General features: G+C 33.4%; 1 protein-coding gene across 1 annotated transcript; it reads right to left on the bottom strand.

Annotated features, from left to right (window-relative positions):
• Positions 1–2,293: 2,293 nt before the first annotated feature.
• Positions 2,294–25,385, bottom strand: LOC145685152 (sodium channel protein Nach-like). The gene is made up of 6 exons (XM_081757504.1): positions 25,275–25,385; positions 14,776–15,055; positions 14,432–14,488; positions 10,700–10,781; positions 9,310–9,416; positions 2,294–2,379 (listed from the first exon to the last, which is right to left on the bottom strand). Exons 1-6 carry the CDS (start codon positions 25,383–25,385, stop codon positions 2,294–2,296), a joined length of 723 nt encoding a protein of 240 aa, XP_081613630.1.

Below are 25,385 nucleotides of genomic sequence, written 5' to 3'. Positions count from 1 at the left end.
TAGTGACAGTTTCACCTCAACAGTTGCAATGGTTCTTATGCGGCATCAAGTTTTATTTTTTTAAATCTTCGTTTTCTTCCATTTCCTCGGAAACTGATCTTACACTTTTTATATCGATATATATCATTTAGTTCAGTTCAATAACATCTATTGATTGGAAAACGTTTCCCTTTCGTATAAGAAAAATTGATGTGTGTTTTCTAAGTGACATTTATAAAGTAAGTCATTAAAATGTAGTAATAGAAAGTTGTATCGCTCCCTAAATCCATTCACAATAAAAAGTTTTCGTAAACATAAATTGGATGTTATTTTAATTCGAAAATTATAAAGTGTTTTAAGATATCATTTTTATTTTTGATTGAAAATAATTTTTTTATGGTTACCCCATCGTAAACAACACCTCAAAAATCTACAATATGGTTCTCTCGCTCTTGAATCAATTTGAGTCAGTATTTTCCAAGGATAAATATAGCAAATGTATCTGGTACTCCTCGTTAAATGCAACTGTGAAATCAAACTTACCCGAGAGTCTTGACCCTATTGTTTCTTATTCTATCTGCAAAAGAAGGTAGAGACTTTTTTCAATCCCAATGAAACCGAGATGACATTGAAATGTTATTTTGCACAATTCACACTACATGCAAGAAACACACTCAATACCTTCCGTAAGGTGTGTCGGAGACGTGTTTGTTTTAAGTGTAAATTTGTGCATTGTAGTGCACCACAGACGTTCGGGATGTGACAGTAGCGAATTTCATATTGTGGGCAACAGTTGCTGGAAAAAATGAAGATAAATCTTTAGGTTTAACGTTCCACTGTTAAGACTTTTAATCAGAAGGAGACGGATGATTAAGGTAAAAGAATGATCATGGAAGAATTGTTGGAATGAAAATATGGGAGAAAACAGGAGCACCCGGGAAACACCATGAACACGATGATGTCCACCAACTTACTTTTCCAGGGTTGTAACCATTGAATCCGTACATCAGAGATAGGAAGCTCTACAACTGAGCCACGGTGTCCCTAACAGTTGCTGAAATCACAAAGTTTTCATCTAGATGTCATCATCGAAAGCACTTACCCTTCAAATAATGAGAATATGATTGCTTAGTGAAGAAATGCTCTACGCTGTTTCAAAAATCAATGATACGTTTCTAGACCACATTATGTAAGCGTCTCGTAGATAGTACATTGATTGGACTATTCATTTTCCCCACTTCATCCCGAAATTCCTCCCATCATGATCCACTTTTCGCATTAGCAATCTTCTCCTTCCGGTGGCGAAACATAGTCGGAGGGTATTAAATTGATTTTATTTATGATTTCCGTTCAGTTCAAAATAATAATATAACGGTACTAATACAACTCTTTGTGAATATTATTGGGATATTTGAATATGTAATTTAATTCTACCAAGTTATAACGAATTTCTATGCTACTACCCATTGTTTATTTGGTTTGTTTTCCTGGTTGCCTCAAAAGTTAATTCAATGAATGTTTTGTATATCTTTTTTAAACAACTAAGTGTATAGAAAGTAAGATTGATTTTCAGCAATCGTAGAGATTTATGGAACAAACGTGCAATTCCGATTTAGTTATAATCCCATGAATGTTTCGGCGTGTTTTCTTTTCTTTTCTCACATTATTTGAGTGGAAGAAATATTTCTTTTGTTTCTTTATGTAATATTAGTTGCTTAACCGATCGATCTGTGACGATACCGAAAGCTCAAAAGAAACAAGACATAAAACGTGAACAAAGAATAACATTAATTTTAAAATATTTATATTTATCCTATTTATCGCATTTATATTTATCCTAAAGTATAAGGAAGCTTTAAAATTAGTTATTAAAGGATAAAACCAAATTACATTCTTCACAGTTATATATGACCTGATCTTGGTGTTGCATCGAATCCTTATTCGTAGTATCCCTTAGATTAACAGTGGGCAAGCACCGGAATTTCTTATGAAGCTTATTTTGCATTAACTAGTATTGTGAATAGACAAGTGTAGAATTGAGGGTAAATTACAGTTTTTCTAAGATATTTTGAGCAAAGTAGTTCTCGTATCGTACTTGACATTAGTTTTATTAGTTTTATTATTTGCAATCTGTCCCTAACGAAAAAAGTTACAATGATACATAGACATATAATCATTACAATGATACATAGACATTACTAAACATACGATACACCAGAAAAATTACACAAAATAATGCTGTTATTTTACTGTAGTATGTAATCATCCCAAACGTTATAATTAGTGCTCTAGGCCAGGGTGCAACATTTCAAAGTCAGACGCACTCGCCAATCCAAAAATGATGGTCACCAGTATCTGTCATATACAAATTATGAGCCTCCCTCACCCACAGCCTTTGATCTGAAAGCGAATGATATTACATCAGAGAATAAAAATTCGAATCCAGACAATTATATTCGTGATAATCAATTTTGAATTGGACAATTCATATACATGTTAAACATATTTTACTTTAAGACTTCACGTTTGTGTAATTTCCTCTCTCTCTCAATCTCTGTACAAACGTGATAGCCTTTCTGCCGAAAGGGACGTTAAGAAAATCAACTCAAGTAAACTCTAATCTCTCTCTCTCTCTCTCTCTCTCTCTCTCTCTCTCTCTCTCTCTGCACTGAAGTACTAATTGTCAATTGCAGTTTTCGGATCAAAGTCGTTAATGAAGGGTCATTGATTGATATTATCAGGAAATTCGCTTGAGAGTGAGAAAGGAGGGGCGAATTACAACGTTGTAAATACTTCACATTCCGTGTTTTATCTCACTTAGTGACAGTTATTTTTGTGTAAAATTGAAACTGCACAGCCATGAAAGTTTAGGCGAAAACCATTCCTACTGAACATTGGTCGCCAGCTCTAAATTTCTCTAACAAGGCTCCCAGTGCTTTAAAGCGAAGGGCTTTCACTCCTACCATTCCTACTAACAGGCCTCTGCCAAAAGACACATAAAAATATCTTACAGCTCACACATTATACTTACAATGTGTGTGGTAACACTGTGGAACAAATTTAAACTTTTTCTGACCTTCAAATGAAATTATGTGACAGGTACTGGGTGGAAAAAAAACAACGTCACGTTTTGTTGGGCAGACCACAACACATTATATGAAATGTACATATTTACGTACATTTACTATCGAATGTAGGTTGGGAAGGTGTATTATACTAATATCAAATTTTGTTGACTTACACTTTAAAATACTTACTTTGGTCGCTTACGCTTGTACACATCTTCTGGAATCTATATGCCAACAGACCAGCAATATTCAGTAATACACTTTCAGCCTATTTCCCACTGTAACGCTTCTCAAATGTGGTAATGTCCTGTCGAAACCGTTCTCCGTGTTCCTCACTTACTACACCGAAGTTTTGAGGGGAAAAGTCAAGATGTGAGTGCAAACAGTGTAACTTTAATGACGTGTTGCATCCCATGAGTTGACAACTCCGCATGATGTCACTAATAATAGCTTCATACTTTTCAGTTTTACATTTGCAAGAAATCTTCAACATACCGGCTTAAATAACAGCCAAGCTAATTTCTCAATTTCAGATAATTTAGTTTCTAAATCTTCATCCTGCATGACTGTTTTAATCTGTGGACCAACAAATACTCATCTTTGAGTTCGGGGATTTTTCCTTAAGGTGCCTGAAAGCAAAACCTTCTCTATTTAGTGAATTAACAAAAATCGTCATCAACGCAAATACATCTTGAGGGTTCACAATTTGTTTACGAGATATGTTCCTGGTCTTTGAAACCACCAATTAATGACGTATTGGTTTACTTCGACACGGTGTGCCACTCACATAAAAAAAACAATACTTGGGTGTCCTTGTTGCATTTCTGTGAGAATACCAATAACTTTCAAATCCATCCACATGTGCCATTTGATTTTCTTATATTCAATGAAGTCCAATATGGCACTCATAACTTCATATGTCCTTCGTATGAGCCGCGTATGCTACAGAAACCGATGGATTAACATTTCCAATATGGAGACGCACTGCCTTCGGACTTAGTTTCAAGCTGTCAATAATGCCACTCGGTGAGATTATGTTCATGTCCCAAACACTGACATAAGCCATCTACAGCTTCGCAATACACAATGCCTCCGTTTCTCAACAAACTATTCTTCAAAATGAAATTGTCATTTTATAAACAAACTTTTTTGAGCTAAGAGATTCCAACCTTGAAGCCTGGACTCCAACACTTACGCTTTTCTTTTAGGAAGGTTTAAGTCTCATATAAGATGGTTAAGCTCTTCTTGTGAGATCGAGTAAGGTGACGTTGACTGGAATGTAGATGGGTGAGTCTATACTTTCCCCGTTGCTTGGGACGTCTGAGGTATCATCTTCTGAACCAATAGTGTAATCTTCTGGTGCTTTAGGTACTGGAAGATCTTCACTGTGAGGAAGTGGTCGAATAGCTTACTTTAAATTAGAGTATTGAATCTGATGTTTAGAAGAAAAGTCCTTCATGTCTGTCAAGCAAAAGTAACAGTCAGTACATGATCTATTTGTTCGGATTTTCATGGAACTACGTTTTCTCAAATTCCTTGAACACATAGTGCAACATATGTGCAGGGCCCTAGACTGACCCTAGTCTCTAACCCTATAACTAAAGTACAGTTCATAAGTCTTTTTAACTAAAGGTGTACATTTATTCAACATTTTCTTGAAACTCAGATGCACAACACACACTACCACAAAAATACACAACGCGGCAAATCCGACCACTCCTAACGAAACACTAATCAGGAAATAACAATACAATCGAACCAAAAATTACTCAAATGCTAGAATATATGGCACCAGATTTAAGCAACACAAATCTGAACTCGTTTATTATTAGACATTCATGCGCTACTACCTGAAATGAAGATAAAGAGAGAGGAGAAATAGGAGAAACTAGCATTCCCTATTATAACAGAAAAAGACTCGTATGTGGTAGGAGAAAATTGAGGAATGCGGAGAACCCCTCTTTAAACAGTGTATTCCTTCTGCAACGAAGAAAAATTGTTGCTTGGATAATTTTTCAATGAGAGTATACTTATCTTAAGCACATTTTTGCCCTCCCCGCAGTCTAGTGGGTAGCACGCGAGACTTCGGTGCATCGGATCTCGGGTTCGATTTCCGGTAGGAAAACATTGAACGACACGATTGCTCGGATTCCCCCTAAACTGTAGAATCACGTCTTATATAGAATCACTGCTGAAAAGGTACGCTAAATTTCAATTACCAAACCAATCATTAATTGTATTTCATCACCACTCATCAAAAATACGCTTTTCCCTGTACAAAATTTCAAACTTTTCAATTTTTTACAAAATTGTTATATGATACACAAAAAGTAATTACAGATTCGATATTCTCATGCAAAAATACATACGAAAAACATATTTCCATGTAAAGGACATATTTCGTGCTGCATAGTGTAATCGTCAGGCGAGTTCTGCGCCGGATAGGGGAGTAATCGAATTTGTTCAAACGCATACAAAACGGCTTTCTATATATAATTGTAGTTACAGTGAGAACAAAGATTTAGTTGCCAATAAAGTAATTAAATAAGGAACCAACAACATTGAAGACTCTGACGCATACTTATTAGTCCAGCTATTCTGAGGCCTATTATATTGGGTTAGACAGACTACTCTAGAAATTACTTTAGAAGTACATTGAACAAGATATATGATTTATTTTCGAAATATTGAAACCAGCAAATATTGAATATCATTACATGTAATTATAAAATTTCCTTCAAAGCCAAATCAACTTACAACCCAATTTCAGAAGTGTCACCGGTGTCACAATTTATCTTGGAGTCTGAAATATTGGGACTTTGTACAGGAAGATAAGTAAACTTAATTTTTACATATTTTTTATTTCTTTAACCAACAGAACGGGACAATTGTTAACTCAGGAAATTACACAGAGCTTCCTTATTGTCTTAAGCATAAAAAAGTGTGTTGACGTTATTGAAAATTTAGGTTCTATTATTTTCTTGAATGACAAGTACTCATTCAATAATGTTACACAATATTTCTGCACATTTAAGACAAAGTTACTCAAGCATTTCACCCAGTGCAAAAGGAATTGTACATTTTCTGAATTGTTTATAACAATAATAATTAGTATTTTATTTATTTATGTATTTATTTATTTTCTCTTGTAATGTTACAATTCATCTAAAATATTTATCGTCAAAGTTCAATTTACTTTTGCCTACCTTCCTTGATTTAATTTGTAGTAATAGATAAAGCATTTCAGATTGCTCGTAGTGTTAAAAGTTAAGTTTATTTGTCAGTAACGTAGAAATGAAACGATACGTCAATGTGTAAAGAATAATAAGATCTTAATTAATCCTGAAAATGTGTAATGTAGTAAACCAAATTAATAGACCAGTACATTAATAGACCAAATTTCCCTAAAACACACAGAATTTTATTTACATAAGTGGTTTGCCATCATAATACATGGCGCAGACAATCCTGCAAGTGGTTTATGTATGGTATTCATAATTTTAATAACCTACTTAATTTTTAATTGTTTACAGAATATTCTGAAGGTAGAATATGTTATTATGTAAATTTTTATGCCTAAAGAAATTTGTAAACACAGAAGAAAAATAACAGGTAAAATAAATTTTTCCTTGGGAAAACGAATGGAAGTATGAAGCGATACATGTAGTCATAACAGTGAAGAAATTGTTAATCAAATTAACAGCTCTTTTCTGTTGCTTTCAAATTTTCTTCTTTGCTTTATCTTTATAAATTTTTAAAAAGAGAATTTAATTATTGGAAACGCAAGTGCGTTTTATGCTTACGTGTTTTTTTAGTGGAACAAATATATTGAAAAAATATTTTAAATATGGTTTCCTTTTTTCATTGACATTAGCCATATTAGATGCATGGAAAGAAATACTAATAGGACTCACTGTGGATCATCTACAGACCTGTTATAGTAAAGAGAATGGACTAAAAGAATTTGAGACAACATTTAACATTATTCCTATTATTGCTTATTTTGAATTAGAATCCGTTTTACGTCCCACACTAATGCCGGCTAGGTTAAAGGAGACGGCGTTGATGAGAAATGAATGAAATGGTGGAATGAAAAAAAATCGAGGATACAGGGGAACTGGGACAGCATACGGTTTCCGTCCAACACAAAGTTCACTCGGCGCAAACTGGGATCGAACCGGGGACCCCATGCACCAAAGGTGAACGCTTTACCACTAAACCACCGCGGCTTTTTTTGAATTAGAGTAGTTACATTGTACTAAGGTATATTTTTATGTCTTCGTATTGTTACTTGTTAAATTATAGAAGTTATCAGGTATCTATGAACATATATTAAAAGATATTACGTTTGGAAAATAAAAACGTCATAAAGTTTATTTTATTTAACACTGTAATTAGAGATTATTTAACCTAAAAAGTGCTTTCTGAAAATATCCTTTCCTCAATCAGCGAAAGATAGTCTCATCGAAAAATAGTGGAGTACTATTTGAGTGATTTTCAGGGTCAGCTGAAAACGTTTCCAAAATTCTATGCTGTCATTTTGTAAGTTAAAGAGAACTATCATTTAGAAGTAAAGATAAACTAAAAATTGCATATTGCGGACATCCGCAAGAATTTAATAAGGTTTAGAAAATTTAAAGAAAAAACATGAAACCAATCTAAAGATTGCTTAATGATATGTAGAAAGGAACACTTATCAGCCAAAATGTTTTCTTATAATCTGTTACTGAAGAAATATACCTGAAAGTATACGATACTTCTAGGAGAATTATTATTAACGATTGATTTAGCACCATTGTACAACGAAATAATGATCCACACCAAACGAGCAACATATGTCAGGAACTCAAAAAGCTTAAATACATTTTCCAACAACTTTAGATTTTTACAGAGAAAGAGAGAGTGTAAAACAGGTACTGAAAATAATTCAGCTAAACGAATTTTTTTTTTGTCTGCGCGAAATTCACATCAAATATCCGATACAAGTACTATTTTCAGTGGATTAATGTAGAATTAAAGTTAAGCATGGTGCCGAAAATTTTGAACAATATTTTAACACATTTGCAATTATCTTTTGATAATATTTTTTCACATCGAATAAATCTTGCAACGTATTTACAATCCTTAGCGTAGTCATTAACTTACATATTAATATACATACGTTATATCGTGTTAAATAGAACTTGCGTAATTCCACCTATTACATGATAAGGAAAGATATTATAAAGACATAGACAGGCTGATAAAATAAAATTACACTAGTTCACACATTAGTCCTATCTCATCCATACTATTATGGAACTGTTCGTCAAAATTTAATTCAATAATCTAAGGTCCGATTATGCAGATACAAAATAATTTCACAAGATTTATATTGACCTAAATCAATGTGACGAAGTGACCTTTACAGAAAGCAGTTAGATTGATTTAATTTTAAAACATTTCATTCATTACAGAGTTTAATTGGAGAATATAAAGATTTAATTATATAGGCCATTGTCAGTACCTATATAATTAATTCCAATTCCTTGGATTCTCTCACGCAATATATAGGATTTATCGTGAGTGTTTAACTTGAAAATTGCCTCGCACAAAAAGAATTACAGTGTGCACTATAAGGATGGAAATAAAAATACGACAGAATGTTTTAAAATCGTCATTTAAATTTCAAGTTTAAATAAATAAACAAACACTAGCCTTCAAGACACGAGCAAATGGTCGTCGAAGTACAAAGAGGAAACAGAGCTGAGTTGATTTTGAGTTTCAGAGAGGCTATATGAGACTGGACCTACTGATTTACGTGGGATCCGAACCACATGAGTTTCCACCGAGAATCTAACCCTAGTCTTCCACGTCAAAGGCATGTATGCTAACCGCTTAGCCACGAAGGAACTTGGAGAGAAAAGATAATAATCACATAATGTTACAGAGAGAAGATGCCAGTCCCTGGCTTACGGATTTTCATTTTGAAAATTTCAAATGAAAATTGTTTTGGCAAAGTTGATCACGGATTTGATCATCGACAGGAAAATATAAAAAATTTATAAGGAATTCTCGTTATTTCATTTTTCATTTTTTTGACACTACTTTCTATTTGATTTATTTTTCATATTTCTATATAAATATATCACGAAATATATATTTAGTAAAATTAGAATTACTGAAATAAAAAGAAACATAAAATGAATGTTGTCTTCAAAATGTTGAAAGAGTAACTACAAAAATAAAACACACACGTCCAAACAGAAGCAAAAAGATTTACCTAGCATCTCTAGTTTCCCGAACAATACGTCTCGTGTGTATCCCACAGAAGGGAAAGAGAGCAACCAGAAATGATACCCATACATTCCTGCAAATTCACCTCCATACCTGAAACAAAAGTTATTTATTATTAAAAACTGATCCAATTCTTTAAACCAGCTACAAGACGTGTTGCTCTTGTCAACATAAAATTAAATCTATTAAAAAATCATTCATGAAGTAGAGCACGAAAACTGATATTGTTCCCTATTTTACTTCAATATCATTTTTCTGGTATTGAATCTATACGAGTGTTATCTTCGTGATCAATTTTAAAACTTCTCTGCTCTAAATAGAAATTTTATTGCAGTAATTGTAAACGTAATTTTGTGTTTTATACCACAGACATAAAAGTTTTCTTTATTAGAGGTACTTGCTTAAGAGAAATAAATACTTTACTTTCCCGACTAAAATATTGAAAATAACGTAGTATTCATAAATCAGAAACGCAAAACAAAATGAACTAATATAGCAATTATCACTTGATTAACAAAATCATAAATAGGTGATGATTATAATTTTAACACAATTAAAATTTTCTAAAATGCACTTACAATGAAATCTTCAAAATAAGTATTTATTTCTAGTTCATAAGGAAAAAGCTATTAATGAATCAATTAATGAATCATTCTATGCACATCGAAATACATCAAAGTTCCGAGTCCTCTGTAGTATAGAATGGAAACTTTGTTTAACGATGCATACTTTTGTATGACTCGAGTATTAACACACCATAATCCTACATACTAGTATTCTGTTTTTGTAGCTTAGAAACTGCATAACTTAAAGTAAGCAGTCAAAAAATGCAATTCTAGACAGCATATATCTTCCTTAGGTCTCGTTTAGTTAGTTTACAGCATTTCTGGTGGCATCATAGAGTTTTATGAACTGCAAAGACAATTTTAAGAACTTCCGCTGAAAGTTTGTTCATTTCACTAAATATCCTTATTGTTCGCAGCAAATTTCAATTTACTTTGGAAAGGATGATTCATACACTTATGACAGCTTAAGTTATTTTTGACCTCAGCAGTACCGATTCTCCTTCTTGTTAATAAACAAAACGAAGAAGTATAATGTACAACATCTTAAATCGTAGTAAGTAAGCTTATAAAATTTAGTTTAAATCCGTATAATAACATATTAATCTTACTATTTTGTCTTACTGCATTATCTACTATAATAAATTTGTCTTGTTCTCTTTAGGCTGTAGTTCGAATACAAAAGTAAGTAAATATTTGCAACATATTATTAATTGACTGGTGAGCAACCTAATAAATTAGGAATTTTGTTTAAAGAGTAACAAGTTTTGTTACAATATAACCAGATATTAATTAAACTCAATATTAACTTACTTGTCTTTTGCAGCTAATTTTGTTTGGTAATTCTCTTCGTCGCAGCTTGGATAACATCCACAATCTTCTTCATGCACATCAGCTAAATTTATAATATGAAACATTATTATTTTATAAAAATATTATATTCACTTACATAATATGTTTTCTTTTGATGTTAACTTGTACAACTATTTTTTTGTGTTAGGTTTCAACTATTCTTAGAGGACCGATTGTTGCCTTTTGTGGTTCAAATATTTCATAACCCGTTCGTCACTAACAATTTAAATATCATTCATTATGAGTTTTTCAATTGTGAATTTGTACATTATATGGTGGCATTTATACTGTGCTTCGACTAATAAATTTAAACCCAATTACAATGTTTCTTTGAAAGCAAAGATTTATGTGATTGAAATTATTTGTATGAACAATATTCCTTGCATCAGAAAAATAAAATATATATTGACAACTAATTTCAGGTAAAAATGATGGGGTAAAAATGCTTCCTTATGTCACCAACTCATCAGAGAACTTATTGTATTTTATCAGTAATCTTAAGTACTTTTTGACATCCAAAAGTTTAGTAAAAATAATGTCTGTAATATCTGTTCCATTCTCAAAAAGGATATTTCATTAAAGAGTTCAGTACCTTCTAAGTTTACATTCCAATTTTTGGCTTTATCTATATTCCATAGATAATAGTTATTAAATGTTCCTCAGCATTCAGCTTCGAAGAAAAGTGTTTTTAAATAAAAAAAATAATCCTCAAAAGTAAATTAACTAGATCTAAATTAGAAAAGGGCTTTTTCTACCGCTTTAAATTCTAACAAAGGAACAATAGTCCAAAAGACATGAAATAACACCTTAAAACTTAAAACTGTGCCCATGTTCCATTCTAAACTACCAACTCGTTTCTACTGTCTAGAGTCAGAGTTATTGAGTCATTTCATTGTGACTTGCGGTACACGTTTTTGGTTTGGTGTACCAGTGTTACTATTTCACTTTAGAAAAAGTAATAATTGTACAAATGAAGACAAATCTTTCCTTTCCGGAATTTGGCCAGTGGAGAGAGCTAACCCTCTTTCCAGTAAGCTATACTCATTTTAAATGAAATTAAATGCAAGCTTTTTGTGGAAAAGCGTTGATAAAAGATTTCATTAAAATGTATCTGACAATATATCATATGTGTATTTCCAAATTGTATATATAACATTGGTTTGAAAGTGCCAAATCACAGTATAAAAGATCTGTACTGAATATTTCACCTCTTGTTCTATACTGAAAAGTGAAATATTTGAACGATTAACACCTTATTTAAATATGTAAATATAAACGTGCAGTTTTAAAGAAGAAAGGATTTATCAGATTTGAATGTATCTTTTAAGTGGCAACTTCAGCAATATTCTGTTAAAATGTAATTTTGATATAGCTATTCACTTTAAATTTGTTTATATAATTTTTTGACTTGAATGTTATAAGAAGGGACAAATTTGTTCATCTTAATTGGTTTGCAATTATATTTGTTGATACATTGACTTTGAAAATCATAATTATAATGTTTATAGTTATTCCTAAAAAACATCTAACCACATATGCACAATTTTATTTGTTGTTATATCGACATTCCGCCAACGCCAATATCCAGTCGCTATAGCGTTTCAGCTATTTCTGGTGGAGAAAACGTGACACCTAGTTTACAAAGGCCTCTTTTGAAACTAAATAAGACGTCAGTCTGATAGTGTTAAATCTTGATTATATGATGAATTAATTAAAACCTGCAAGGGAGCTTCTCTTAATTGTTAGTGGGTCATAAAATGTGTATGCAGTCTCGCGGTGTCAGGTTTGTATACATCGCTTCTGTTGAGCAATTCAATCGTTTAATTTCAATTCTAAGTGCATTCGTGCTAGTTGTCCGAATGCATCGTTCCGTCCGGCAACAGCAGCATTGAACAAAAATGAATGCACAGCATAACTCGGCTGGGAGCCCATGCGGTAAAGTACTTTAACCACAATCTTATTAATACATTGTTGCTGTGAGATGTAAAGTTAAACACTTGATCGACTGACTGGTTTGCTTAAGATCATATGGCACCCAAACCTTGAAATTCTTTCTCTAGCTAGGTTTTCCGAAAAAGTTCAAGGATGTTTGAAGGTGAATTGCGAGGTTATTGGCTAAGTAAAGACTGCTTACATGGTGTTGTGTCTTTACTTTCATCAGATTATCAACACTTTTTTTATTTTTCTTCGGTATTTCCAGAAAAAAAGTGACTGAAATATTTTTCTGACCGTTGATTTTGCGAATGTACACACATGTAAAAAATTATTGTCGTATATCTATAAATTTGTTGTTGTAGAAATATAATTTGATAACGAATTCGCCCGGTATTTCTCATAATGTTAGTATGTGTATAATCGGCAAAGGCATGCATGTGGCAAACTTCATGTCAAAAGAGCAGCAAATAAGAACACTATAACGAAGATAAAATTTCTTGTCCATTTAGCAACATTTTGTTTCACTAATTTTCATTTCCATTCTAATTTTCTTAGTTATAATTCTTTTCATATGACATTTGCCACAAATATACATTTCCCAATTATACACATAGTATCGGTATTAAGAGTACCCTGCAAAATCATTATCAAATTTTATTCTTACAAGAAAACAATTATAGATATGCGACAATCATTTTGGATATGAGTGTACATACCCGTAAACAGCACAAATTTCTTTGCAAATCTCCGAAGCATTTATGATTTTTTTTCGAAATGAAGTTTTAAAACGCATCCCAAATTTTCAGAAAGCCCATATTTCTTCACGGCGAAAAACTTTACGTCTGACTGAAAGAATTCCAACATTTTTTGCATATCTACGAGCTTCAACTGTCATCTACTAAGTGTTCTTTGGCGTGAACGGCTGGAATTCCCTTACACCCTGAGATAGGGAATATAGGCCTATGTATAATTGGAATGGAATGTTACAATAGTAACATTATTTTTATCCGCAATTGTTTAGTAATGAGAGCCAGCACTAACGAAGACACAAAACAGCATGCCTTGCGGGGCTACAACACGACTTTACTCGCTAGTGCCCTATCGACAATATTGTCCGAATTGAATGTTATTAACCTACCCTAACAGAATATGACTAGAAAATCGCAAAAAGAGTCGGTTAAAAACTTGGTTCTCAAAGCTAAACAATAGATTGTTATCTTCCAAATACTATTTAAACAACATTTACTTAACCCTTTGCCTACTTAAAACTCTAACGTTTGATGTGATAAGCCTTTCATGTCTTCACGTTTTCCTCTAGATTTCATTTTTGAAGCTGAAAATATCATTCCCAAAAGTAGTGCAACGTGGGTTCATTTCTTCTCATCCTATCGTACAGAGAGTGAATTCTTACTAAGTTATTATCTCATTTCTCAACCCTAATTTCCGTCATGTTGTGTGAGATAACATATAAACGTCGTGTATATATCTATATCTATCTATCTATCTATATATCTATATATATATATATATATATATATATATATATATATATATATATATATATATGTGTGTGTGTGTGTGAGAAAGAGAGAGAGAGTTTGTTCCAATTGTATCTATATTGATGTATCTGGCACGTGTGATTTAAAATTCAGTAATGAAATTACTATTTTTTACACCAACAGCAAATATTTATTAAATATATTATTATGAGAAGCCAATACAAAATTAATCGTTCTACTAGCATATCTATATCCTTACCTTCCATATGCTTAGCAACGCAAGCAAGACCGTTGATATCACATTCTTTGTGGTTACCTATAAAAGGAAATAAATTCTAATAATATTTCTCTACAACACATTTACTGTTTTAGATGTACTTGTATTGGAAGCAGTTCATACTTTATTGTGTTGCAATATAAAATGTATATAAGAAGAGCTAAAAGCAGTAGAATTTAAGAAATGCAATATACAGTTTCGTAAAATATTTTTGCTGCACATTCTCATTATATTGAAGCTAATACTTTTGAATATTGTCTCAGATTTATGTGTAAGTTATGATTTGAAGAAAAAAGGCAAAGAAATGAGGAACTCAGATCACTTACCATGGTTGTAAAATAAGTGGGGCATGCATTTGCATTTGTCTATTGAATGCTTAAATTTGCATTGCAACCTGCAGGCTACTGGGGTATAGAGAGGACTTATATCTAGCTTATACTCCTCTGGGAACAAGCATTTCCTCTGGCTGACTGAGAGAGCTTTAACATCTGGAGTACTCTTTGTAGCAAATAAATCATACAATACACTATGTATCATGTGATTTCCAGGATACACAAAGCAATTCTTTGATGTTGAAGGAAACTTATCTGGAGAACTCAGGAAAATCTGAAAGTAAAAATACAAAAGGAATGACGTTTCATATGCAAATATTTGTGTTTCTACAGGTACTAACTTTACCTTTGTTACATTACAAGCAGAATATCTGTTTCTCAAACGAAAAAAAAAGTTGATAAAAAGTATGTGAAATCAAGCATTTTCTGGTTTTAGATACTTGTCAATTCAAGTTTGATTTTGCTGTAATTATGCTCCCATCTTTTCATAAATTGCTAAATTGCTTCTAAATAATTTTGCACTATGTCAAGACCGAATTACCTCGTTCCGTCCGGAAAACCAAACACACTTTTTTCAAAGCTTTTGTTTCTGCTTTTTCTCCATAATTATTATGTACCAAGTAGTTTTTATTATGCTTAACCAAGAAGTACAGCTCCGGACCAAATGTTATGCCTTTGTGAATAACTATTATAATTGAAGCCCCTTTACACAGAACCTATCTACATAAGTGTGATTTTCTTTGAACTTTCGCTTAATTTCTTTAAGATTTCCTGACAAACATATCTATTTATTATTCTTGACTAAAAACGTCATACAAATTCTCGTATTAGCATGGATTGACAATTATTTTAAAATAGGCCTATATAAAATATTTTCATGCTTCATATTGGACGTGATCTGCACAAGAGCACTAGATCAATCGATTGTAGCAAATGTGACAGCAAGAGCTGCATTTGGTCATTCCTTACACGGATAGATACCATACTATTTTTCGACCGGCAAGGATTGGTAAATAATTTACCGATTATTAATCATATATACTTTGTTATTTTTAAATGACTGAAGCGAGCTAATCTGGCGATGGTGTTTTAAAAGCTGGTCATTTCGGTGGTCTAGGAAATCATTTCGTGGGTCTGGCCCCGATGCCCCCCGTCGTTACAGCACTGCTTTGAATCGATGATGGTGAAGAGAAATGAACGGGAACATTTTTATTGTACTGATTACTTAAATGAGGGTGTATTGTTTGCATTATTATCATTATTATTATTATTATTATTATTATTATTATTATTATTATTATTATTATTATTATTATTATTGCAAGCCAACCTGCTATATACGCCAGTTCACCTTCTTTTATTGCTGATTAGTACACTTGACTTAAGAACATCTTTGTCTTCGGTCATTGTCTTCAACATTTCATCAGTACATACAACGCCACATTTAAAAAAAATTACTTAAAATAAATTCATCATTTCCGACAGTGTTTGTGTTTTTGTTAATTTTCAGTACGCCAGGATTATTGCCTAAAATAATGATTCGAATTCTATTTAGGGGATTTAAAACTGTAGGATGATCATAGAATTCTCATGTGTCTTCAAAGCATTTGTCTACGGCTGACGTATTACGATCTTCACCGACTCCCTACGAACGATGTTTCGAGACAACCTGTTCTCTAGTAACCTTGGTTGTTGCATAATAACACCAAGGCGAACACACTTATTTCCGCGAATATGTAATATAAATACGTAACGCAAAATATCTAAATCAAAAAAAATGTTTAAACCAAAAAACACTTGTTAAAAATTATTATTATAGGAGGTTAAAAAATTATTATTATATACGTTGGTTAATCCTTTGGAATTCATAACGTAAATATGTTGAAGAAAAATTGTTTGAAATATCTTTTCGAAATTCATGGTTTATTTTCGAGGTGTTATATTATTATCGGCATCAACCACTAATTAAATGACTTTTCGTGTTATAGAGGAGCGAAACAAAGTCTGCTTTATCAATTTAAAGCAGAATTTTGAAAAAAAAAGCCCAAAATTTCCCAAGCAAAAAAGCGAAGAAGAAAAAAACGATTTTTTTCCAAAAAGAGCCGTTTTTTCGAGCCCTTGCAACTCTAGTGTGTCTTAATGTAATTATACTATATAAAATCTAAGTCTAACTGCTGAACGTTTCAGAGAAAAACTCGTAATAACAATATTAAAGGTCCAGAAACTTATGTACCCATCAGAGTAAAGTTACTCAAAACTCAGTCTTAGAAAAATTTAACCTTCTAGGCTTCTAGAGTGACTATGCTTATGTATAAAGGGGTGATATGTTTATGTACTGTACTTATAAATTACACATATCACATCCACAGCTAATGAACTGTATGATTAGACCCATTTTACTGATTCACCCAGATATCATGGAGGAACGAGATATCATGGAGGAGGAAGACTTAACGAATATTTTTAGATGTTACTTGCTTCAATTTTTATTCAAAAGTACACGCGTTAATACGACATGCTTTATTCATATGTTAATATAATTATATAATACTTAAATATTAGTACAATGAATTACATATGTTATCTTGTTTCTGCAATATTATAATTATTTGTCAACATGGTTGCTTGCTAAACGATCACACGCATTGTCTTCGATCACACATAAACTGAGTAACACTCTAAAACACGTTTAAGAACATGTAAATCTTGTATATTAATTAACATGTGTTTTTCTAAAAACTATGAATAAATATGCTTTTCTAAAACTATGAATGAATGCTTTGTCTACTATAACTTGACAACACACTGTACGAATGCAGAGACACCACTTGAATAGAACACTAAAAGCACTGTTGCCAGCCAATGCAAACACAACTCACTAAAACTCACCAAAAAATCACTAAAAGAATCACTAAGAATTCACTAAAACGACTAAACTATATACAAAAAATGAAACTAATATGAAAAAAAGATAATGCACATGTGCAAGCTTATCCGTGGAGCAAGGATACGTTATTCTACTTCTCCGAATTCTTACAGTTCAAACTTCAGAAATGTCTATCTTATCCTTACTCTAGGGTCTTCAAGCAAATTTCAATTAACTCAAGTGCTTTGGAGATCTGTTAAACAGCAGAAGACAGTCCAAGCTTGTTTCTTGCCTTTAGGTTTCTCTTCGTAAAAATTCACACTATCTTCAACTTAGGATTCAATGAGAAAAGTTATACTCCTGGAAACTTTATATTTTACAAAAAGAGCTTCAAAGAGCTGGTAGAAGTTGAGAGAAAGGTTTAGAGCAAGAGTGTGCAACTAGGAACAGTGGGCGGGCCAATCATAGAGCTCTAAATGGCGTCGTGTACCTCACTGTAGGTATATCATTTTTTACCACAATTGGATAGTATAGCATTAAATGATGGAACAGGTTCATCGTAATTTACATCTTCAATAACACAAAACAACCGTTATACTGGTAACCAAAATATTTACTCATTAAAGAGGAGCAGAATAATGTATTTAGAACTTACATCTAGCAACCCTTATACCGAGGGAAATTTCCCCCAAGCGCCTGCGCTTGCCAAGTAATTGTCTTCAGGGCGTTACGACGTTTCGCACTGCGTGACGGATGGAAATTTTCCAGTTCACTCTTAAAAGGTTTAGTAAATAGAAACACTATAATAATAAACATTCTTTACCCCCCCCCAGACTACGAGAAAAATTTTTAGTTATTACACGGAAAAGTTTCTGAAATTGGAACGACGGCAACAAATATAGTCTCCTTCCTCCCTCAATATGATCACATTTCTTTTAAAGTCTACAGTAACAGGAGGACAGCTATATATATAACCAATCTTAATCAATTTTAATCATTTAATAAAATCAATCAATAAAGAGTCAATGTCAATTTTTATTAGCTCAAAAGTAGAATGATTTTATGCATATTATTTTTCAAAATAGTCACCCGGGTTTTCTATGCACCTGAGTCACCGTGGCACGATCTTTCCGGTAACCTCTGCAAAAAAGTTTTTGAGTTGCGCAACAAACCACAAATGCATCGCCCTCTTCACCTGTTGATCGGAGCTGACTCCACGGCCTAAGTAAGCATCTTTAATTAGACCAAACAGATCGTAATCCAACGGGGTGAGATCCAGACTGTATACAGGATGCTCCAGTATCTCGAAACGCAGCATATATAGGGATTCAGTGGTGTAGACTGCGGTGGTGGACGCGCATTATCATGCAAAAAATAAACGTTTTCAGGGAAACGAGCTCTGTGTTTATTACAAATTGCAAGTTTGAACTTGCTTACCAGCATATCACTGTGTGTAAATGTTTATTGTTGACGCATTTTCCAGGTAATATTTCAGGATTGGTCCTTCTGAGTCCCTAAATGCTGTGAGGATTACTTTCCCTTCAGGAGTTGACTCTTTAATTTCCTCTTGAAGGGCAACCCTGGGTGGTTTCATTTCGTGCTCTTGCATTTGCTCTCAGGTTCAAAATGATGAATGCACGTTTCATCTCCACTGATGATTCACCTTAGAAATGCTTCATCTTTGTTAACATAACGGTTCGGAATATGATGACAGATTCTCATACGGTTTCGCTTGTGCTCTTCAACGAGTTTTCTCGGACTTGTAAAAAAAATTGTATGCATAATGTTACATACAAGACCGTGATTAATCTGTATATGGGTTTTCACTTCGTTACAGTCACTCGTATGCTATTCAAAATTAAGACATGAACTCCTGGAATAATGTCATCGTTTGTCGCTGTAGCTGCACGCCCTGCTCTTTTCTTATCCTTCACGTTCGTTTAAACACTTTCGAACAGTTCATTCCACGGGTAAACGCTTAGCTATAGCAACAGATTACCACCGTATTGTACTGATAGTCTCCTATAAACTTCCGCCCTGTGTACACCTTCAGGGCACGAAAAACCGACGACAAAATGCTATTCTTCTTTGGTGAACATAGAAAGTGGCGCGGCCATCTTGAATTCGCAACAGAACAAAGCAGGCTAATGTGATAACGCTACAATCTACCACAGGTGTAGCCAACATCTGGCCTCTGCAGAGCAGACAATAGAGTCTACCTGGAAAGAAATAGAAAACTATTGCAATTTCTTAATGCCTTACCCTCCTCTATATTAAGAATCATTAAAGTGCGTGTTTAGCTAATTTTCAACTAACAATTTTTGTAAGGAATTTCACATCATTAAGTTAAGATAATCGACAAAATGGACACTTTAAAGTGTTGTGACCTTTCGTCATTAAGGAGCGGAATTTTTAAAAATTATTAAATACATATCCCATTTTTTTGTATTTAAGAGTTCATATATGGAATTTCTTGTCTCTCACTTAAGCAAATGCTCATTTTGTTTGCATTTTGTGAATACAAAAAGGAAATTTCAATATTTTGTAATGATCTCCCCTCTTTTCTCCTTGGGAGCTGTATTTTGAAAACTGCTGAATCACAAATAAATTTTAGTTAAGAAATTACACTGTTCGGCTCCCACGAACGAAAATAGGTGATTCCTCTAGGTTTCGAGGTTCTGAGTTGGAATCCGTAACCCGTTTTTCTCCAGGACGTACCAATTTTCAGGGAGGAGGAGGGGGTGTTTCAATATCCGCCCAAAGGTGCTATTCTCCGCCCAAAATGATTTGCACGTTATAATTTAAATATCAATATGCATTATGCAGATAAAATTGCATAAAAAGTTAAACTTTAACACTTACGTGTCACTTGGTTTTCTTACTCCTCTTGTAATTACTACAGGGTGTCTCGCGTGCCACATTCCAACAGAAATCTGCCAACATATTCACGCTCTATTTTCCATTGTAGCGCCTCTCCATGGTAGCTATTTGCTGGTGAAACCTTTCCCCGTGTTCGTCAGAGACCTCCCCTAAGCTGTACATTTCAGGGAAGAAGTACAGGCGGCAATACAGAAAGTCTAACTTTAGGGACATATTACATCCCATGCTACGAAATGAAGTAATTAACCTGCCCACAATGTCTTTGTAAGCATGTAACTTATGATTCCCTAGAAAGTTACTGCACACTTCTCAAATGCCTCCCAAGTAAAACATTTTTTATTTTAAAATTTAAAAATAATAATATAAAAATACACAGTTAACGGATCAACTTTAAGTTTTTAAAACAATATAAAAAAACGTCAAAAAACTATATATACAAAGGTTAGTGCCATAAAGAAAAAAATAAAGCGTTGTGGCGGAAGTTGGCTGTTCTCAGACAAAAACATTTAAAACAACAAACAATAATTAATAAACTTATTCAATTTCTTGTTAGTTTGGTGCAACCAAATCTGGGCTTAGGCTTGAAGCGCAGATATCCTTTGATGTTAAATGATTCTGCACATCAAACATCAAAAATAGCCAAGTTAAAATGAGATATGTTTTACAAGCCTCACTTTCCACTTCATTAAGCTTAGAAGAAAATGTAGTATCCTTATAAACGACTCTGATTTAAGGTCCAGTAAAAACACCTTCTTTCACCTTGGCCTCGCTAAGTCTTGGGAATAGTTTTCTGAGATGATTAAATGCTTCACCATCCTGGTTCAGGGCCTTGACGAAGACCTTCATGAGCCCTAACTTGATATGAAGTGGTGGTAAGAATATTTTCTCCGGATCCACAAGACGTTCGTTAGCCACGTTCATCTCCCGTGGGACCAGTTGCTTCCTTGGCTGCCATTTTGTGATTGGGTTCTACTATCCCAATGACATAAGAAGCAGCAGTGCTTTGTGAAACCTCCTTGTAAACCAGTGAGGATAGCAATAACCTTAAGGTCAGCGCATACAGACAACTGGAACTGTTCGTACTTTATTTTCTGCAATAGGTTTGGCATGTTCTCGTATGTTTATTTCATATGTACAGCATGAGCAATAGGGGTGGCTGTCTTTTCATTGCCATTGAGTAGTAAAACTGCCTTGGGACTTATCCTAAAGGAATCTACGAATAGCCTCCAATCTTCGGTGTTGTAGTTCAACTTCAGTTGTCCCATAAGCGATGAAATGTCACTGCAATACACCAAATCACCATCCTTTGTAAAATTAGGAACTAGGTTCATCTCTCTTTTCTTCGATATATTCACACCTTGATTTAGTAGATTCCATTGTTGAAGTCGTGATACAAGCCGTTTCCTCCCACTTTCTTCATTCCACCATTTCATTCCTTTCTCATCATCACCGTCTCCTTTAACCTAACCGGCATAAACGTGGGACGTAAAACTTAAAGATTTAATTTCATTTTTTGATAGAATGCAATATGTCTAGCGTCGAAGTAGGATATTTACAAAACTTGATCTCCGAAACTTACGCACTGGGTAAGAACACCAAAGACGTTATAGATCAGAAGAACGCATCGTATGTCCAATTGAAAAATCTCGTAGTGTCTTTAATCAGTGTTTCGGATTGTGATAGGAGACAAGTGGTTTAGAGGTGAGACTTCATGGATAGAAATAGTGTGCTTCCTGGAAAACATACACTAGTCCGTGCAAGCCGGTAGCCAGCCCAAAAATGTAGGGTGGGCCCGGCTGATGTTAGGGGTGGACGATCCAACCATATTATAGTTCATCACCATATTATAGTTCATTTGCAAGGCTACCGTGAAAATTTTAGGAGGCCAGCAAAAATTTATGGGGGAGCGGCTCTGGATACGGGCCTGGTCCCTTGTACCTGAAAATCTTACAATAAAACCCACAATATTCGTGAACATGATATACCGCAATACAAGTTAACTAAAAAAGCTATTAGTGAGGAGTAACTATATTGAGGAAGATGTACAAGAGAAGATACGTGTCTCTAGCTGTTGCAGACAAACAACATGCTTTCCTTGGCATACTCAAAATATGGAAAGAATACCAAAGGTCGTAACAGAAGCCGTGACTTCAATGTCCGAAATCAAAAAAAAAGTTATAAACTTTCTCCAAAATATTCATTTCGAAAATTCAAGAGTCATTTTTGTGTTTTTAACAGTTCTTTCGCTTCAAAGACTTGCCGAAATTTCGTCATTTTATTGTAAATTTATTATAAGGTCAGTTATTACCTATATAATCAGGATTAAACTTTAGAATAAATTTTGTTATTTTGGTAGCGTAGAATTCTATTAGCCCTTTCCTCTACCATTAGAAACGTCTGAATAACTTATTTATCAAGATACGACTAACATTTCTTAAAGTTCACAAATTGAATCTAGTTAATGCATTTGTATGCTATTAATGCATTTTGTATTTCTTACAATTAACGTATAGTAGAACTTTAGATTTAAGTCTTTTAAATAGTATTACTTTCTTTTTGCTAGTACCAAATACAAATTTCTTTTCATACAAATAATAATAATATATATTAAAAAGCGCATTAACGGCAATTGCCGACGACCTGCGACCTGCTCGCGAAACAAATTGACAATAAATGACCTACAAAAACGTACTACTACTTTTTGTGGACAAAGAAACTCCTACGAACTGCGCATTTTGATACTCAGTGGTTTACACTGCTTCATCACATATATTATTCATTCGACTAAAATATCTCAAAAGCACAAGGGGAACCTTCCAAGTGAACACAAGGGGAATCGCGGATAAAATGTCACTTCAGGTGCGTGGATTCCCTCATTCAATCCTAGACTATGAAATTTGTATTGGGCAACAACGTGTCTGTAATTTTTCTTGCTGTTATCGCATTACCTCCTTCACTTGTATCTCACCAACTCATTCGCAATATTTAGATTTAACTTATCATCTTTTTCATTATTCTAAAAGACCGAGACACATTAAAGACTTCGTTTAATTTCAGTTTTTTCTCCGAGAGTTTATTCTGTAATGAGACAAGGTAATCCATGAAACATGTTTATCTTTGCGACTTTTGAGATATAATAATAACGTTAACTTGAAAGATGTATTGACTTTTATTCGTCGAAACATTGTATTTGGTTCTTTATTTTTGCATTCAACTTCTGATAAAACATCCCATAATTCTCTAATTTGTTTTAAGGTAACACTTGCACGGCTACATCATGTCTAATTGAGCACTGTAGCAAATTGGGTCTAAATATAATGAACATATTGATTTTTGGCAATTTCAAATCAATACTCTTATTCAAGTTCTAGCTATTTTTTTTTTTTTTGCATACCTGCTACAAATTTTAGGCTGGCATTTCTACACTCAGGTTGGAATATACTATGTTTTATCTGCAGCCAGAGATCCTTCCCAATCGTTATTAGTGTTGTTTTTAAACAGTATTCATATATATTCACATCAAAATAGAGAAAGAGTTTTCTTGCATACCTGAGGGCAAAAGTGAATAGTTTCACAGCTAGAACCATCCAAAAGCAAGGAAAATATTTTCAGCATGAGCTTTTTTGAGCGAGAACCGTGAAGTGGAGGCCCATATCAGTATTAAAATATTCATATATTTCTATACATATTTTTAACATCATCCAAAAACATATATTTATAAAGAGAATTATTTCCAGATACTCTCGTAACAGAATTATCAAACGGAATTCTCAGATTACAAACTAAACAAATGTTAACCTTGACAGCTGAATACACAGTGCGACAAAAGTCGAAACTCCTAGGAAGTGCCAGTCCCATGGTTTCTTGTACTGCAATGAATAACGCGTGCTGTGACGCATTGTTTCACATTTATACGTGTAGAAAACTTTGAATATACCGTGAAACAATACCGAAATACATATGTGATTATGAACACGATGTGCCATGGACTTGGCGTTCACTAATACTCCTGAAATTCCCTACGGTACATAGCGTATTCACTGCTCTTACCAACTTTAGATCTATCTTCAATTAAGAGTATATATGAAAATTCTTTTGTTGCATGTCTTATAAAATTCTTGCGCACTCGTTGAAAAATTAATAAAATATGCGTGTAGTTGGCATATATGTTTTGCCCTTCACGCTAATATTTGTCACGAATCCAAAGTTTCTCGTTTCCGAAATAAAATTCATTATTTCAGTGTGTACTTCTTTCCATGTCTATGAACGGGTTTAGCTCTGAAACTATTCACTGTGTCTTATTCGACTTATGAACTCTTTTTACAATTTTGTATGTGTGGAATCATTTCTTATAGTTAGTTGCAAACATAACGTACCCCTATGAGACCTAATATGTACTTTCTCAATCATTTCTATTCTTTATTACTATTTCGCTGTAATTTCCTGTTAAGATTGTTTCGAATATTCGATTTAATGAGACTGAGGAGTGGGTTTATCTATTCTGTTATTTTAAAGAGAAAGTCAAGTCTTGAAACTCCAATGGTTTGAAAGTCCAGCAGAGTTCCTGAATTTTTATTTACTTATACCAAGATTTGGGCTTAATTGACATTCCAGAATTGATGTGTTTGTCGTAGGGATTCTCAGCTTACTGAAATAGTGACAATATTGTTTATATTTTATAAATTAAATCTTCTACCAATCCTATAGCAAAATTTATTTGTTTGTTCCAAATTAAAAATTATCTTACCTTAAGACCTTTTGGAGGGTTGTAAACAAAATATCCGAACCTGTCATCATTAATATTGTACGTTTCCCACTCTCGCGTTTCTTCAGGCTGCTTGGAAGTCCTGAAATACAT

Source organism: Thermobia domestica, chromosome 5 (assembly GCF_964235325.1).
Source record: "Thermobia domestica chromosome 5, izTheDome1.hap1.1, whole genome shotgun sequence".
In the NCBI taxonomy this organism is placed as follows: Eukaryota; Metazoa; Arthropoda; class Insecta; order Zygentoma; family Lepismatidae; genus Thermobia; species Thermobia domestica.
Note: the sequence above shows the minus strand (reverse complement) of the source record. Positions and strands in the feature narration are given on the sequence as shown.